The sequence below is a fragment of the Amyelois transitella genome, chromosome 22, assembly GCF_032362555.1.
Source record: "Amyelois transitella isolate CPQ chromosome 22, ilAmyTran1.1, whole genome shotgun sequence".
Lineage (NCBI taxonomy): Eukaryota > Metazoa > Arthropoda > Insecta > Lepidoptera > Pyralidae > Amyelois > Amyelois transitella.
In genome coordinates, this window is record NC_083525.1 from 5,071,904 (window position 1) to 5,089,995 (window position 18,092).

At 35.1% G+C, this 18,092-nt stretch overlaps 2 protein-coding genes across 2 annotated transcripts; one reads left to right on the forward strand and one right to left on the reverse strand.

The window, feature by feature from the left end:
• Positions 1 to 1,551: 1,551 nt before the first annotated feature.
• On the reverse strand, positions 1,552 to 10,490 carry LOC106130024 (serine-rich adhesin for platelets). The gene is made up of 6 exons (XM_013328774.2): positions 9,978 to 10,490; positions 9,642 to 9,756; positions 4,985 to 9,338; positions 3,000 to 3,127; positions 2,148 to 2,296; positions 1,552 to 1,755 (listed from the first exon to the last, which is right to left on the reverse strand). The coding sequence occupies exons 1-6, from the start codon at positions 10,311 to 10,313 to the stop codon at positions 1,687 to 1,689; spliced, it is 5,151 nt and encodes a 1,716-aa protein (XP_013184228.2). The 5' UTR covers positions 10,314 to 10,490; the 3' UTR covers positions 1,552 to 1,686.
• A 1,758-nt stretch (positions 10,491 to 12,248) lies between these two features.
• LOC106130011 (cell cycle control protein 50A) lies at positions 12,249 to 18,054 on the forward strand. Its single transcript, XM_013328755.2, has 8 exons — positions 12,249 to 12,466; positions 12,578 to 12,665; positions 12,832 to 13,055; positions 14,150 to 14,271; positions 14,701 to 14,814; positions 15,426 to 15,517; positions 15,986 to 16,100; positions 17,078 to 18,054. Exons 1-8 carry the CDS (start codon positions 12,444 to 12,446, stop codon positions 17,320 to 17,322), a joined length of 1,023 nt encoding a protein of 340 aa, XP_013184209.2. The 5' UTR covers positions 12,249 to 12,443; the 3' UTR covers positions 17,323 to 18,054.
• Positions 18,055 to 18,092: the final 38 nt, after the last annotated feature.

An 18,092-nucleotide genomic window follows, 5' to 3' on the forward strand; every position in this document is an offset into this window, starting at 1 on the left:
TTTTATTTAAAAAACAAGTGAACGAAATTTTTTTGGAAAATTAATTAACATTAATTTAATTAAAATTACTTGCGGCCACTTATTGACTGGCACCCTATTATCTATGTATTATCCTATTCATAAATGTATGTTAAAATGTGAGTTTGATTAACTACGCGATGAACGTAGTGATTTTGCAGCCGGATCTTAGACTATTAGTAGTTTTCTTTTTCGTTAAAACCAACCGATTTCTATGATTAGAACTGTTTAGTAGAAATAGTGTAGCGCCACCGGGTATTTCCTCTTTAAAATAGGTACACGAGGCAAATTATCAAGTTTTCTTCATATTATTGCGTAAATGGTTAAACATTTACTTTCGCCGTTACATATATTTGAACTGTGAATCCAACTCAATTTTATAACTCAAGATGCCGGGCAGATGAGTGTCATCTAATCAACAAAAACAAAATAGCTGTTATAGCGAAGTCGATGCTAAACAAATTAATGTGCCAATTGGTCATTCAGTGATGAGAACATTGCCGAGTATGCAAAAAACACACTCTTTTGTTTATTAGTGTTTGGAAGCTCCGAGGATTGTCATATTAACAGACGGATAAAACATTTTTTCTGCATACATGCATACAGTGAAATGCATATATAATTCATTAATTTTACCAAAAAATGCATGCAACGAGATAACAAATCCTTACTATATCTTTTAGCAACCACAAAAAGTAATTTATATAATAACAGAATTATTATACACTATCATATTGTGGAGCATTGGAAAGTTCCTTTTCCTGAGACCTGAAAATGATAGGTCAGGAGAAATTTTAAGACTGAAAAAATTATAAGGCTACAATAAGCCTAGCACAAATAATTGCTGTTTGATATCTGTAACCCAGTCTAAAATATTTTTTATAATAGGTATGTAACAGCCCTACCTACACTATTTAAATCCAAATTTCATCACTAAGCCATACAGCCGAACGTAGCCTTTCATTATATATGTCTTCTTTTTCCTCCGGGTTTTAGTCCCGCTTGCATACTCATCAATCTGGAGAGGAGCCCGGGGTATCCCTTTGTGGCGACATCTCTACGCCACTCGTCACAACATCCAATCAAACAACTACTGTCAATCATCGCGAAGAAATTAACGCGCTCAACCAATAGCAGCGAAGAATCTAAGACGCGATATCAAAGATTTCACGGATTGGAGCTATATATACAACCTCCGACACTACATCGTCGGAGCCGCGGTTCCACAGGCATAACACCTAGCCTGGCGGAAGATCTTCCCTTTGGTGGCGGTCGAGCCGAATCATTGCTCCCGCTAAACCTCTGACCATGGATCTTGAATTGGGAGAGTGAGGTTTTTAAGTGAATCGACTACCATGTGACCTCCGCAACCTTTGCAGGTAAACCTAACCAATATCGGACAATCATGGTTACACCTTCAGTAGCCTGAATATAAATTTTTACTCACTATTATTATTATTTTGGTCTTCAAAACTATGTAAAACAACAACAATTTAGTTAACTCAAGTATCGCATGAATATAAAAAAAACACATTTAAAAATAAAACATTTAATTGCAAAAAGACAATGAAAAATTAACAATCGTTATTAAAAATACATGGATTTAATAATATACATCAAAAACATTGAACACTGGAACAATTGTTTGAACACCAGTGTGGTTTCGCGTCATATTTTTATGACAGTACTATAATTTGATAGATTTACAGCGCCACGAAGTGTATTCTTTTGGAGATTCTGAAAATTAAGAATGATAGAGATCATTAGGAAATTGGAAGCTTTGCCCAACATTGAGACAGTTTGGATATGCCTCTTTACAATAAGATAAAATACTAAAATAAAAACCCCCGCCATAATTTTTACATAGTGTATAATATTCTTCTCCTCATGTCCTTTTATTGAAACCTGTTTGGTTGCTACGATATCCACACAGACACACACACAAACAGACAGATACTTTAAACTTATCACCTGTTTCTTTCATAAACTGTTCTTTCTGTTTTTCTTTTTCTTATGATGCAATAAAAAGTTTATCTATCTATCTTATTTTCTCCTTAGGGGTTAGAAATATAGTAAGCCTTTGGAGGATTTAATAATAACAAATAGTAAAAGTCCGACAAATATTTCACCTTTTTAAACATATAAGCCATCAGTAAGTTGGTCTTTTTAATATTTTCTTTTTTCCTCCGCTCCTTTTTTTCAACTACTTCGGGTAGTGATTTGTAAATTTTCTCTGAATGCTTCTTCATTTCTTTTTCACTTATAAATTTAGGGGCAACTGAAATAAGAAAAATGTTATTTTGATCAATAATCTGAAATTTTCCAGAGGGGTAGGCCGAGTCTACATTTCGCTGGAAACGATCCCTGCATAATTATTTTGGACCATTATTACGAAGTCATTCTGTTAAGATACTCATGAGCTGACCTTTCACCAAAGATCCTAACCCTCGTCTGGTATAAACTTAGTACTAGTCGCTCGTTCGCTGCGAAAGTAGACGTTACTATTATTAACAGCGCCACGTAGCTTCAAATTGATGTACAACAATCAACTTCTTAATCAATATTGATGCTCAAGTAACTGTAATTTTTATCACCGTTTCCCTAACTGCCAAATTGCATTAAAATAAATCATCGGATGAAGAGTTATCCCGGAACAAACATACACACAAAAGTTTTTCCGCCGCAACTTAAAATCGAAACGTCGCTCGGTCAATAATCCATTAAAGCCAAAAAAAGCTTTATTCCAGGTTACATGCTTACCTCTCTGAAAAGGTGCGCCTTTTGACAATGACCTTGGTCTGGGTAAGTACCTAAGAACCTAACCCGTATTGGTTCATAGTCTACTCAAAATTCTTTCACCTCTCTAGAAAACAGCACGAGGTACATTATTTGACTCTATAAAAATCAGATTTTTACACAAAGCGATTCCCGTCAGACCTCCGCAGGGGAACCGAACCCATATTGTTTCATGTTCTACTCACGTTTCTTCCGCCTCAACTGAGCCCCCAGCTCCTTGGCGAGCTGACGCAGCTCATCGTCGTCTGCTGCGCTCAGTGGTTGCTCCAGTTGCAGTGACAGCAACTGCCGCTTGGCAGCGCGTTCATTTGCTCTGGAATTGTATATCCCATATTACATATATGGCTTAATGATGGAAATGACATTCAAATAGTACCATATCACAATTTTTTTAAAGAGTATGGTAAGTTTCCTGTTAAAATGCGTGATGCGCAGAAAAGCACAGGTTCGAATCCCACCTCGGCCATGTACCAATGACTATTTAAGAAGTTATGTACCTACATTTATTTGAATACTAACCGATGCTCTTACGTTAAGGGAAAACATCATGAGGAAACCTCAACATTCAGGCAACTGAATGTGTAACCTTGACCGGTCAGATGGGAGTCGTTTCGTATAAAAACCTTACTCACCCAATCCAGGATCCATGGTCAAAGGCATATCCCGGGCTCCCCTCCAGAGTGGTAAGGATGTAACCGGGACTAAAGCCAGGAGGAAGAGATGTAGTAGGTAAATTGTTAAAAAAGCCAATAATTTTGTTGATACTAATTTGTCGAACGAGTATAGAACAGACACCAATTTACAAATACAAGTAAAGTCCTTAACATAACCTCACAATATGCAAACATTTTTCTCAAATAATACTCCCATAAAAAAAATAAACACTTTTCATCTAACCGATTTTTCAAAATCAAAAATAAAACATTGCCTGACATCTAAAACTATATAACTGAACGTTGTTCTGAAAAACTCACCAATTCTAGTCACTTCACTCAAAATATGCATCGGATTATGCGTTAGACAGCCGTGTGGGACACTACCGGGCGAACATATGTCACAATGGTTGTGAAAAGAGTGCAGGGTACCTTCGTCAATAGAAAATCATCTTAATACTTAAAAATTCAAGATATTTCCGTTTATTCCGATTTCATACAAAACCCGCTTAACTAGTGTAATGTTTACAGGGCGAAACCGCTCCGGATTACACTGCCCTATCAAAGCTCAACTCTGAGCTGAAAATCAAGTCATCATCATCAGAGTGTGTTCTCATACTTAAGAATGTGCTTTAGTGCCCGGGGTCCACTAGATGGATCCTAGATGATTTGACTTTGTTCAGTTTTTACACTGAGCGGTGAAGTCTGACATCTGCCACGCAAAGGTTTGACCAAGCTTAGGATTTAAGTTAATTGTTGATATTTATTTAGCTTTTTTTATCTTATATTTTTTCTTCCTACTAGCTTCCCCTCCAAAAATCCTCTAAGGGGCAATAAAGAAGGCCAGTTAATTCAGTGAACTTTTACGGCACGAAGTCGCGGGCTAGTCATTTCATAAACAAATAGTCACCCGTCGTCAGCGGTGTTTGTTCTCAACGAACTGTTTTCACTTTTCGGTTTGCGGTTTTCACTTACGACAGATCATCAAATGATTCAGATTGATTCTTTTGAAATATATTCCAACATTAATTGATTCTAAAATATACTAGACTACCGAAATAGATTTAGTACCTCCGCAACACACATTGTAAGCTTCCATAGTTCCTGTGGTCTTATAAGGTGGCTGACAAACATAAGCGTTCATATTTGGCGGGCAGCGCGAATCCGTGGCTCTGAAGTAATAGAAATTGGTGAATTCTTCCAAATTACTTTGCATGCAATTGCAGCTAGCTCGGTCAATTTGTGAAAATCGAAAACCTATTCTTAAAAATAATGCAAATCATCGAGGAATGTATTATAATAAATATAAATAAAGAAGATACCCACAAAAAATAAACATAAGTCATGAATGATGAATCCTATGTGACTTTGGTTGTGTTCGCGTAGCTACTTCCATGGTTTGAGTGTGTATTCCAAAAAGAAACTTATTTACTTATACATATCACAGATATAGATGTCTACAGTTCGTAACTTATAGATATTTGTTATAAATAGAAAAATTAAAAATTAATTCTTACCTCTTTTCACTTATCGTCTTCAAACAGTTCTGGCGATCTGAACTCCTCTCGACGAAATCTGGCCGGTTCTTCTCCAAGTAATCCCTAACTGTATATCCTTTACATTTCTTTGTGCACTCCTCAGGTGTACAGTTACACTCACTGGACACCTCACTCTCATTCGGACAACTCCTTGAACGGTACAAAGACCCACGAGGGCTTGTACTTGGTATATTTTTCTCGATTTTCGCATAAACCTCCTTGAAAGGTGCGTTTGCACCTATTTTGTTTTTTGGGGGTACTTTGACAACGACATGTTGTAATGGCTTACAATTTTTACTAGGGATCTCATCACTGACCATACTGTCTGATGTCTGTATTATCAAATTATAAGCCAAGCATTTCTTCTTCACCTTTTCCGTTATCTTTGGTCTACCTTTGCACTTATGAGATCGACAGTGGCAGTGGTGCACATGCTGGCACTGGTTACAATTCGATGTGCTACTAGACAGATCATACTTCTTATTACATTTGCATCGTCTTTGGTGATATTTTTCACACTCCTTCTTTATCTTATTTAAAACTCTACAGGTTGCTGTATCAGAAGATGACGGTAATTCCGACGATTCTGTTACGCAACATTTACTTTCTTTGGATTTCCTCGTATTTAATTGTACGCCTTTATCAACCATTTCAATAGGTTTTGTACTAGAGGCGATCTCCATGTGAAGACTAGTTTTCGCTATGGCCTCACGACAATGAATTTCACGTGAAGAACTGCTGTCAGATATAACGTGATTTTGCTCACCGTCGTCAGTGTCCAGTAAATAATTCAAAACAGTCACAATTTCTTTAAAACATTTTTTGCGCTTGCTTTTCTCAACATCCTTCTTTGAATAGCGTCTTGTTATATCTTTAATTATGTCCACTATGGGATCCTTGCTACTATCGGAGCTAGATTTACAACTAGGTGCTAAACCATCTGAAGCTTCTCTTTGGTCTTTGCAGTCACAAGAGTTTTTAGACGATTGTGCAGACGCTGATGTTCCACAGGTAACCACGTCCTTGCTTTCTTGACCATAGGTGTCTCCACTGTTTTCCGCACATCCACAACCAAGTACTTCTTGTGCAGAATTCCCTATATCAGGTTCATTGTCATTTCCCAGATCGTAGCAAGCAGCTATAAATCTACCACTATCTGTATTGCTACGAACAAAAGGTCTAGGTTTAGAGTCATTTATCTGAACAGTTCTAGGATAGGTGCCAGCTTTTTTATCAATAATACAAGTGTTAACAATGCATGACTTTTTCATAAAATTAAACTTGTCTTTAATTGGAAAACATTCAGTTGTGCTTTTAACAGAAGAGCATGAATTATCACATTGTCTTTTTGGAGTAAATATTTGAGTTTCCTGAGACTGCACCCCTTTTGAACATTCCTCTGTAAGGCAAGTTGCTTTTTCGGCAACATTTATTTCTTCTGTTGTTGTTCCCTCGCATACTGTTCTACTATTTTTCTGTTCCCAAACTTTCTCTCTACTAGTTTTCTGATCGCTTTGGGCTCTATTCGCGCCGATGCTAACTAGCAATGTCATGTTAGTTCCTTTTATGGGAATTGAAAAATTATCTTCATTTTTTTCTGACGTTCCACTGGAAGCAGGTTCAATATTGATTTCCATATCAGATTGAACCTCTTTTTCTAAAGTTCTTGCAATATTTGAATTATTACTTCTGATGCAAAGATTACAATCTGTTTGGGAATCTTTAGCAACAACCTGTTTATCAGATTCTTTGTTTTCAACACAACAATCAGTGACATTATTGAGCTCATTGTCAGAGTTCGGTTTTGAAATCATTCTATAATTTTCATTAACCACTGTGCAGCATTCCCTTTCACTGACAATGTTAATGTCATTCAAACAAGGATCTGAAATTCTTGTATTAATACTTATTTCAGTTTGAATGCATCTAGTTGCTTCATGTAAGAAAATGTTTTGCTGATCACATTTCCTTGACCTATGACTGCTTTTGCTGTCCAATGATGTAATATTTCCACAAACACCAGGGCGAGTTGCCATATTGACGTTAGTTTGGGATGACTGTGTATTTCTTTTTGTATCACCAAAACCTAAATAAACTGTATTATCACCATCTCTTTTGTTATTACTACTAATTTCTTCTCTACCTTTAGAAGTAGAAGGTTGACTAACATGATAGCAGGTACTTTTATTGTTATTATATGGGGTATTGCATGTGGCGGCAGATGGCGAGTCGAGGTCCTCATCAGTGATTCTAGAACACTTATATATGTACATATTAGGAAGTAATCCTTGAGCAGCTAGATTATGTTCGGCACATAAACATACATACTTTATATCTGAAACTGTGTCGGGTGCTTCTCGTGGGGATGATTTACAGCTACCCTCATTTTTAGTTTGCTTTTTGTGCTCATGAGATGATAAATTACCGTTATTCTGTATATTCACTTGCACACTACTGTCTGCAACATCAATTTTGGGCGCTTTCATGTGTAGCCTACACTGACATGGACCATCTTTGCTACCACCAGCTCTAGATTCTTTGATTTCTTGCTGCAATTTCTTTTTTAAATTGTTTTTCCTATGCTGACAAGAATCAGAGTTTGCTGAAGATAGAGTAAATACTGAATGACTTTGCTGATTCTTTGTAACAAACCCTTGTTCATAATCTGTTACATAAGAATTGACTCCTCCTTCTAATTTACTTGCATCCCCAGACCCATCATCATAATTATTTCTTGTCAGATCTTTAAGTAAATCCTGCAACTTACTATTTCCTTTATAATTTGAACGTACAGGTATTTTGAAGGCAGCATCACTACTAACTAGCTTATGTCTAAGGAAATTCTCTTTATCTTTCAAATGTCTTTTGTATGCCTCTTCTTTTTTAAGAGCTTCCAAATATTTTTGATATAATTCTTCTGATGATGTTTTAGCAAAACCAACATCTGAAGAATTCTTTTTACTTGACACATCAGATTCTGTATTAGATGATGAAAATACTTTGGGTAATTTTGATGATATTGGTTTCTCACTTGTAGATACGACTGGTAGATTAGGAGCACTTTGAGATGTTGAAGCTAACCCGCTAGAGTTAAATCTGTCCAGTCTTAATATTGATTTCTTTGGTAATTTCCCTTTTTCTCCACTTTGATTCCCGTCAGATGTACTAGATGTTGTTTGTCCTTCGCTTAAACCAATTTTCTTACTACCAAAACTCAAGCCTGACAAAAAATCTGTTGTGGTGTCATCATCCCTATAATTTGATTTTAACAGTCTCTGCACTATATCGGTAATCAATTTTTTCTTCAAAGTTTTATCATCATAGCGATGTTTTAATGCTACTTTGAGCATGTCTATACATTTCTCCAGATCTTTTGTGAAAGAAGGTTTGAATGTCTTGCTTGAATCTGTAGTGAGAGCCCCACTAGACTCAAGGCTGGATTTATTGCCAGCACCACTGGAAAATTTAGGGTCACTTTGATTTTGATTTTGGTTATACATATGACCAGGCATATATTCGAAACTCTCGGCTTCTGATACTTGAGCTCCACTTTTTTCTTGTGTTGGTACATTCTCTTTGTCTACCTCTGACCTTTTTCTAGCTTTTAATCTCTTTTTAACAGTCCTAAGTTTCTTCTTCTTATTTCTCTTTTTTAATGTATTTAAATTGATTAAAACTGGCACTTTATGAACATATACTGGTTTTGCATTTGAGTCTTCACTTGGACCAGCTGTTTCTTTGTTTAGTGTAAAAGTTGTTTGTATTTCTTTGTCAAATTTCACTTGTGATGTGACTTCTGTGTCTACAGAAACTTTTTCTGGAGTCACATTCAGATCTTTATACTCTGGGGCTTGACTCAAATTTTCCTTTTCTGGTGTAACTCTTAAATCTTTTTTGACACATCCTATACTAATGCCACCATCTTTTTCAACATTAAAAGAAATGTGTTTTGTCAAGTTCACACTGATTGCCTGATGGTGACTTTCACCTTGGGGTAAATCAACCTTAACCAGATCAATGTCTCGATTATGAATAGTAGTTTTCTTTGTATAACTCTTTTTGTCTTTAATTTTGTCCTGAGCTTGATCAAGAAAGGTAGAATGTGCAGTTGGTGCTCCCAAGTCAGTGTCTTGTTTAGTATCATTATTTGAATACTGTTGCTTTAAAGCTAGCTTTTCCAAGGTGCTTAAACCTGAACCTGAGGTCTTTCTATCACTCTCATTACCATAACCAACATCTGCTAAGGAGTCCCATTCGAGTTTCCGTTGAGATGTGATGCTGCTTGTTGGTGAAAATGGTTTGTTCATTGATGTGTCCAAACCGAAATCAATAGCTGTAATCAGAATATACATAAATCTATGTTTAATTTAGTAAATTTCTTTACAAGCAGTAGTTAATTGGCAAGTTATAAAATTGAAAATCATGTTTTTTTTATCTAAATATCTTGATCATCATCTCCAGTAATTTTACTCCAGTGGTTGTCTCACTGGGGAGTAATTGGAACTGCCAACAGGGTGTCCAAAATTGGAAACTTCTAATATAATCTAGTAATGTTCTTATTTTAGTTATTATCAATATATGATTGATATAATAAATTGTAATTGCAGAAAAATTAATAGAGGTAATAGATATTTACATTTTTGTGAATGGTTATCCGACTTCGCTGACTCTTCTCCGTCACTATATTTTGTCACATCTTCTGTAATAATTGGTGGTGAAACAGACTCACTCTTGTCTCTAGACTCTTCTTCCTAAAAATAATTAAATAACAATGACTACATATACACACATAGCACATCTTTGTCTCGTCATGATGGAAATGAGAGCTGTAGTTATTTGTTATATTAAAACATGGGAATTTTTAAACAGGAAGACTTACAGTCAAAAATGCCACAATTAAAGGTATTGTTTCACTTGCATGTTCAAATAGTGAAACTTATGCCTTTAACAACTTTTTAAGTTAAATACTAACCGGAGAACTAGCAGATGGTTCTGGCACAGTACACTTGATAGATATTCTACAAAGCTCTGTAGAGGATTCACTCTTTTTTTCCCCCGAGTCTGAGGAATCAATTTGAGATTTCATCCTTGTCCAAAACAAACCCGTTGGGTCCCGAACCTCACCCTGCGCTGTGGATAACGAAAAATACTGTTCCAAATCTCTTTTTCTTCCAAACTTCTTATAATAATCCAGTATTATGGAATTCACTGCACTTGGACTACCCTCAGTGTTCTTTTCAACAGTATCTGCATTTTCAGAATCGTTCTGCGAGTGTATATTATGGCTGTTAGATTCATCGCATTCCATATTTCACATTTAAAGATACAAAATAAGCACTCATTATTAATGTAAATAATATCACATTACAGTTCAATTTACGTTACAAATAGAATTATTATGAAAGCGCCCCAATAAAACGAGATCCTGCCTGAGTCAAATCAAATCAACACAATTTGAAAAATTTATTGTGTTCGTTTCGTTCAAAGACTATAGAACAAGACAAATGTCAAATAGGTACATGACATACGAAGATTTCCCTCTAAATTAAATACAAAACGAAACGGAATATTTTAAAATAAAATGGAATTTAGAGGGAAATCTTCGATAAAGTATAACTTATTAATTAACATTTATTAATAAGTTTTAATACTTGATCGAAGAAATCCACAGTCATGAGTATGTACTTGTGAATAAAAAACTTGGTTTCCTTACGGTTTGTTATTTTCGATCAAGTATAATTAACTTTTATATGTACTTGATCGAACATAGATAAAATAGTTTTTTTTATACTTTATCGAAGTTTGCTATGCTATGATTATAAAACAAGATTCCCCAATTTCCAGCCTATTGGTAGATACATAGAAAAGTATTTTTTTTTTCAAAATATAATGATGAATTTGTAGGTATTATCATGTGGCAGCATGTGATGTAATATTTCACTCGTAAGTGTAATTTTCTTCATAAACAATTTGAACATCAATACGCGTAGAAGAATAAAATTAAATGTTAGAATAATATTAGATTATGACATTATTGTTATAAAATTTACGACACAGTATGTCTATTTAGTTTGTGAATTCGACCTATGTTATCGATTATAACCATAAATAAATAAATTAAGTATAAAACATGGGCCAGTTTCGTTTAATGGTAACTATTGGCGCATTATTAACTAAGAACAAAAGTACTTTTGGTTTTACAGATTTCGTTTTGGTCAGACAGACTTTTATTTTTCAAATTCATGCTCGGTTACTATTTTTTATCTTTGTGTGATTTTGATAAGTTCCATTGTTTGAGAACATAGGTACATAATAATTACGTCCATGTCCCTTGCGGGGCTTGAGACAGGGTTGTTAACTGTACGGGGTCCTGTTACAGTTGGCAACCCTATACGAGATTTGTGGTCTTCCGTAAATTTTGCAAACTAAGTGAGCCAGATAAGTTTTGGGCCCAATTAGGTACTGAAAACAGAAGACTACAGTTTGTAGGTCTACTAATACATAATAAATGTTTGCAACATCCGAAAGGGTAAATATGAAGATCTGTTATACATAATATTTAAGACCTTGTTGTACTCATATTATGCAAATAAAAGTTTGAGTTTGAGTTTGACTTATCCGAGCTGGCTCATTTTGCCCTACCTTCACTGTCTCTATCTCACGCGAATGCCGATTGCGAGAGGGTTTTTAGTAAAGTCAATTTAATAAAACTGACATAAGAAATCGGCTAACACGAGCTGGAAAGAATTGCATTAATTTTGAGCCAAATAGATGTATGTATGATGTATAGCCGTATGACTTAAGAAAAAATATACGATACTACGGCACTAAAAAGAACCAAGAGAGTGAGAATGTTCCTGCCTAACATTATATTTGAATTTAAATTTGAAATATAGGCATTAGGTAAAGTGAAATGGGTCTATTTGTGATCAAATATTATTTTTAATACTTAGAAATATGCATAATTTAATAATAAGTTCATAATTTCTCCATCAAAAAGTTATTCTTTTGCATATAATAGAGATTACAATTAAAACAAATTAAAACTAAAACTACTTATAAATATATACTTAGAAATGATGTTTTATTTAGTAGATAACTTGGAACAGTATCTATATTTCATAGTGTAAAATGTCCTTAATTCAAATTATTTCGGTTTTACAACCTTTTATTGAATGTTCAAGGTCTGAAAACCAAAATACAGGATTTTGAGCAATTCGTGTACGAGAATAAAAATTCTAAATTTTAAGGTTGGCAACCCTGGTTTAAGAACGACTGTCTGTACATAAAAATAAAAACATCATTACCTACCTTTTTTCTGATATTACTGTACCGATTTTCATAAAATTTTGCATATAAATAGTGTGGATTACGTAAAAAGACCAAATATTTTCACAGATCTACATGGTTTATAGTATCGAAATATTACACATGTAAAATGCCCAATCAAGGGCAAACCCAGTGAGTAATAAAATACATACGTAATGTTTATAATTTATTGAAATCTTAGTTACTCAGTAAGTACCCTGCACCCTACTTTATAATTATAAGTGAATAATTTCCAAATTTCAGAATTGTTACCCGCTCTAAGCTGTGTATAATTGCTCTAAGTTTGATTTTTGGTATCATATTTGTAGCAGTAGGTGCCAAATTGATTCAGGTAATAATTATTTAGTATAATTTCGGAAAACATTGATATAATGCTTGATTTAAACTTGCACAATTTTATTCGGATATTAAACATCTTTGCTGTCTAAACATTAGGTTTAATATTTGAAATAAATAATTAATTACATTGAGTCATCAAAGGTTTAAAATATTTTCAGCGATCTAGCAGAACTGAATCAAAAGAACTTGTTATTGACTATACTAACTGTATGCAACATGTGTTCAATCAAGTTGGGATCCGTTGCATTGACTACAAACTCCCAGATCCTGTGTGTGTATGCCAACAAGCTTTTGAAGTGCCAGAACCACTTATTGGAGATGTTGTTTTGTACTACGAATTGGATTCAGATGTACAGTCAAAAGAATCTTATTTGAAGTCCAGGTCAGTGTATTTTTTCAAATATAGAATATGAACTATAAAATATATATATAACCTGTTTATATATAAATATATATAAACAGGTTATACTCATGTATACTGCTATTACATGCAGCAGCTATCAGCTATCACACTGAGACATGACGATGGTTTCCTCCATACAGTTGGGTGACCAACAACAAGCACATACTGATTCTGTTCAATACCTGGAAAATCTTCTAGACCACAGACTAACTTTGAGAAAATCCAATGAACGTAAAAGCAATGAATTAAACATTAGGTTTTGGGGGCTTCAATCGCTTCTTGGCAGTAATTAAAAATATGCAATTTCAAACAAGCTCCTTGTGTATAGAGCAAAAATAAAGCCAATATGGATGAAACTGTGGGGATCAGCCTGTGACTGTAACACTAATATAACAAAGAGCTGAAGACTCCATAGTGAAACATCTCGCCAACACACCATTGATCATAAGAAATTCTGAGCATCTACAAATAAGAACAGTAGAGAACAGAGAATTGCCTTGTTGTAACATAGAGATGAGGTCTTCGTTGGGAGAGCACTCTATAAGTCAATTTAACCTTCAACTGTTCTGCGTCACCTGACTGATTGCATGATCAGCAAAGTAAGAAAGGATACTATTGATCATAATAATGACAGAGCATTCAAGAAAATGATACTCTAGATAGACTAGCTCCTGGCCAAAGATGGGTAAAAATGGATTATACAGAACTTGATTGTTTGCATAAATTTTTGATTTATCATCCTAAGAGCAATAAAAAAATCTCACTTTTATAATGAGCAAATTGAAGATTCAAACTACTGAGAATAAAGATGTTCAAGTACTAGTGGCATCCTTAACTTTCTATAGAGGAGGCAGAGGTGCGCCTATGACCACAATCCTGGATTTGGTAAGCCAGGTTTTTACACAAATTGACTCCCATCCATTCTGAACGTAGCCCATAATGGACCATATCTACACATTCAGTTGCAATCACTACAAGTCACTTAGCTTGTATGAATTAACACATATAACACATATAAAGATAACATACAATTGTGTGACTTCTGCATACAAATATTTTTTTTTAATCCATAGAGATGACTTACAACTATCAGGACAGCTGTCGCAAGAGCCCGCGGCACAATGCGAGCCCTATAGATACGACAATGGAAAGCCAATAGCGCCATGTGGAGAAATAGCTGATACTCTGTTTACTGGTAACCAAATTATAAGCTAATTTTCTTTACTCTAGAATCAGAACGGTTGCGATCACGCCTCATCCGATAGGTGGTCGAGGCGGAACGCTGTCATATTGAGCCTTATTGCTTAGCACATAATGATTTAAATAAATGTAACTTATATTAAATTACAAATCTTTTTCCTTATAATATTAATTTCTTAATATTATAAAGTAAGTATGAATATGACTAAAGAACTACGTAGGTACATATAACTACGCTGTTAAATAAGGGAAAGACTTATAAACTTTTTGTTTTGTGGTTGCGTGATTTGTCCTGTGGCTTTGACGTACTGTCCCGTTAGGGATAAAAGACGTGATAATTATGTATGTACTTGTACCGGTTTTGTATTTTCAATATACGACCGATATAGCAACTTGCATAATAAACCATTTTTTATTATTTCAGATAAGTATTGGCTTAGGCGGCCTTACGAAGACGCCATGAACGTTTCCTATGATGGAATGTTAAAGCACAAAGGAAATTATCGTAACCCACAGTGGAATAACTCGTATCCCCTTGGTAAAACCACACATAATCCAAATGTCAACTAATATTATAAATGCGAAAGTTTGTTGTCTGTTAAATACTTCTTCATAATTATAAGTACCACTGAGGTGGAAGTACGAGAAAGGATTTAAGGTACTTTCACGCGGGCGTAACCCCGAAAGAAACTGTAGTTAAACTTAGTTTAACTACAGAATCTGCAGTTGTACCTACCCACTAAATTAGGCCTTATTACCTCCTCGCGCCTTGATCATTAGTGTATAAATAAAATGCAAAATAAATCATCATTGATTGCCTGATATAGGTACATTTATCATTGTAAATAAGACGAAGCGAAATTACTCCAAGAAGTATCCTTACATTTCTAAAGAGTACAAAATGGAGGTATCGACATGTTGTACTTGTGATCCCACTGATTTGTCTCTGGGACCACAGGATATCATCACATCTATGTAGTACCACCTAGCAAAAAAAAAAACTAGAAATTATAGAAAATAATTCAAAGCTAGTAGAATTTCTAGTTGGAGTAGGCTAAGTATAGCAAAAATAAATTGTGTAAAACATATATTTTCCATATATTAATTAAATTGGAAATCATAATTATTCATGTTTTTATATTTTCACAGAAAAAGTATTCAAAGATTTCGCAAAACCAAAAAGTTGGACGCATAATATATGGGAATTAGACACTGCCAACGTGAATAACAATGGATTTGAGGTACTTGTGCCCTAATTGTAAACTTTAAATGTGTGACTCAACAAGCTCATTATAAAATGTCGTAAGCTCCAAGATGATAGTCATAGACGAACCCCTCCAGAAGAGGAGTAAAGGAACAACCGGAACTAACGCTAGCTACTGCTGGTGGTAAAAGCAGTGACATGTATAATATTAAGCACTGGCAATTTATTATTATGTTTCAGCAGGTCTCTGATTATCGTCCCTGGTTTTAATTTTCTGGTTAAAGATCCGACACCACACTATCGACACTCTGCGTGATCTTCAGAGTTAACTAGGTAATAAGAACATAGACAAAAATCTGAGCAGACACTATCATACTTATTTATACTGTTCTACCCATAGACACAGTATAAGATATTATATGCCTTGCCAAGGTTCGTGAATAACGGTAGGTGGTGATTGGTTGATCGAAATTGTGGTGAATTGAAAAATGATATTTCTTTACAGAATGAGAGGTTTATCGGTTGGATGGACACAACTTTGAAACGTAAACCAGCTTGGCGCCTTGACTCATCTTACGAAGGACTACAAAATGGCTCTTATGTCCTGCGAATCGAATACAGTAAGTTTTTATTTATACAGCATGTAATATTTTGATTGGAGGAGAAAAAGTTGAGCAAGTGAAAGAGTTTGTATATCTAGGATCAAAGTTTACATCAGATGGCAAGTGTGATAGTGATATTGAAAGAAGAGTGAACGCGGGGAACATGGTGAATGGAGCTTTGCATGCCTTTATGAGCAGTCAGAAACTATCCAAATGCTGAGCTCGACTGGCTGTGCATAGGGGCGTGTTGGTCCCGACATTAATGTATGGGAGTGAAAGTTGGGTATGGCAAAAAAAGTTAAGTTAAGGAGTATGATGGGTGTGAAATTGAGTGACCGGATAAGGAACAGCGTGATAAGGGAATGTTGTGATGTGAAAGAACATGTAGTTACAGGAATAGAAAAGGGTAAGTTGAGATGGTTCGGTCATGTGGAGAGGATGAATGAAACCAGGCTGACTAAGCAGATATACCAAGGAGAGTGTGGAGGGAAAGGTCGGAGCGGAAAGACCTAGACGAACGTATCTTGATCAAATTAAGGACGTCCTGGTAAAGGGTCAGGTCAAAAGTACCCGAAGCGAAGGAAGTATGCAGAGATCGTGGCAAGTGGAAAGAGGTAGTCTCTGCCTACCCCTCAGGGTATTCAGCCTTCCCCTTCCCCTCAGGGTCATTTAAATCGACTGTAAGCTAGATTACTAGCGTAAGTTCCGTTTGCGTCCTCATCCCATCATCACTAAGAGGACCCCGGGCCCGCCTCTGACCAGCGATCGGGTATTGTTTAAAAGTAAAGTTTTAACACGAATTGCCATGGCAATTCGTCCGGCTTCTTAACGATATTTTTCCCCCCTTGACTTAAAACAACGTTATCTATATGTTGTTTGTATACTGTAGCATTTTGAATTTCGTAAAGGTAGACTAGGACCGCTATCTCTTCACATGGAGTGCGACTGTTTAACACTTGTTACTATGTAGGCAGTAAAAAAACACTCTTTTGAAGGTTATCCGCCATCCAAATACAACGGAACCAGAAAAGTAGTATTCGTTTCCAGTCGTTCATTTCAAGACTCAAGCTCATACGGCGGAGGCATCGCTATGGTAGTCATAGGAGTTTTATCTCTAGTAATCTTCTTAGCAGCGATCGCCTTTATAACTTTTATATATTGGAGTAATCGCGGCAAAGAAACGGAACGCGACAAAGAAACGGAACATAATGACGCAATTGGAGGGCTGATGAATTTATAGAAAATAAATGTGGATAAACAATTATTGTGTATTTGACTTGTTCACAGAGTAGGCAAAAATAATAATTTATCTTCTCCCAAAACGCTTGAATTTTTTAAGTGCGAAAGTGCTTCATTGCCAAATAATTGCATTTATAATTAAGTTACATAGGTACTTTGTTTTAGTTAATGCCAATTGATACTTTAATAAACTTCAATATATTTTCAATGCCTAGGTTTTGTTAGGATGGATTTGATCCAAGAAGTGCGTAATATTCATCGTAATTTAAAATGTATTTATATTTGATATGAACATTTTTTTAATATAATATGTGCACATGTAATTAAGCTAATGACTTAATGTACCTTTTAATATTATTAAGCGGCCTGAACAAAAATGCACTATTTTATTCACCGTAATATTTGTATTAAAAACGTAATTTAAGAAAAAACTTATTTGTATTCATGGTTATTCAAGTTCATTCAAGGAGTTATGTACACTTAACACTTCAGCTGCCTTGAAACCTAACTGCCTTTTGTTTATAGGAAAATGGGGTCATGTTTCTCTGCAGTTGAGCTTACCATGTGTACAGGTTAAGTAAAACTACCAAAGATAAAGTACATCATTGTATAGTCTTAATATAATATACTCACGTCTGATTTTATTCTATAAAAATAATTCATCGTTGTTGTTTTCTAAGTTATCGTTGAATTACTATCACAGACAGTCGTATTCAGTTCGTACATTGCCTGACTACTTTTTAACACATATTCTACACTAATGCATTGATT

Bases quoted from the DNA above. Each gene is read 5' to 3' on its own strand.
- LOC106130011 (XM_013328755.2), top strand. From the start codon at position 12,444: ATGCCCAATCAAGGGCAAACCCA. The intron at 12,467-12,577 runs GTGAGTAATAAA...TCCAAATTTCAG, and splicing joins CCCAATCAAGGGCAAACCCA to AATTGTTACCCGCTCTAAGC. The intron at 15,518-15,985 runs GTACTTGTGCCC...ATTTCTTTACAG, and splicing joins TGAATAACAATGGATTTGAG to AATGAGAGGTTTATCGGTTG.
- LOC106130024 (XM_013328774.2), bottom strand. From the start codon at position 10,313: ATGGAATGCGATGAATCTAACAGCCATAATATACACTCGCAGAACGAT. The intron at 9,757-9,977 runs GTTAGTATTTAA...AATTATTTTTAG, and splicing joins AACCATCTGCTAGTTCTCCG to GAAGAAGAGTCTAGAGACAA. The intron at 3,128-4,984 runs GTAAGAATTAAT...ATACAATTCCAG, and splicing joins AAGACGATAAGTGAAAAGAG to AGCAAATGAACGCGCTGCCA.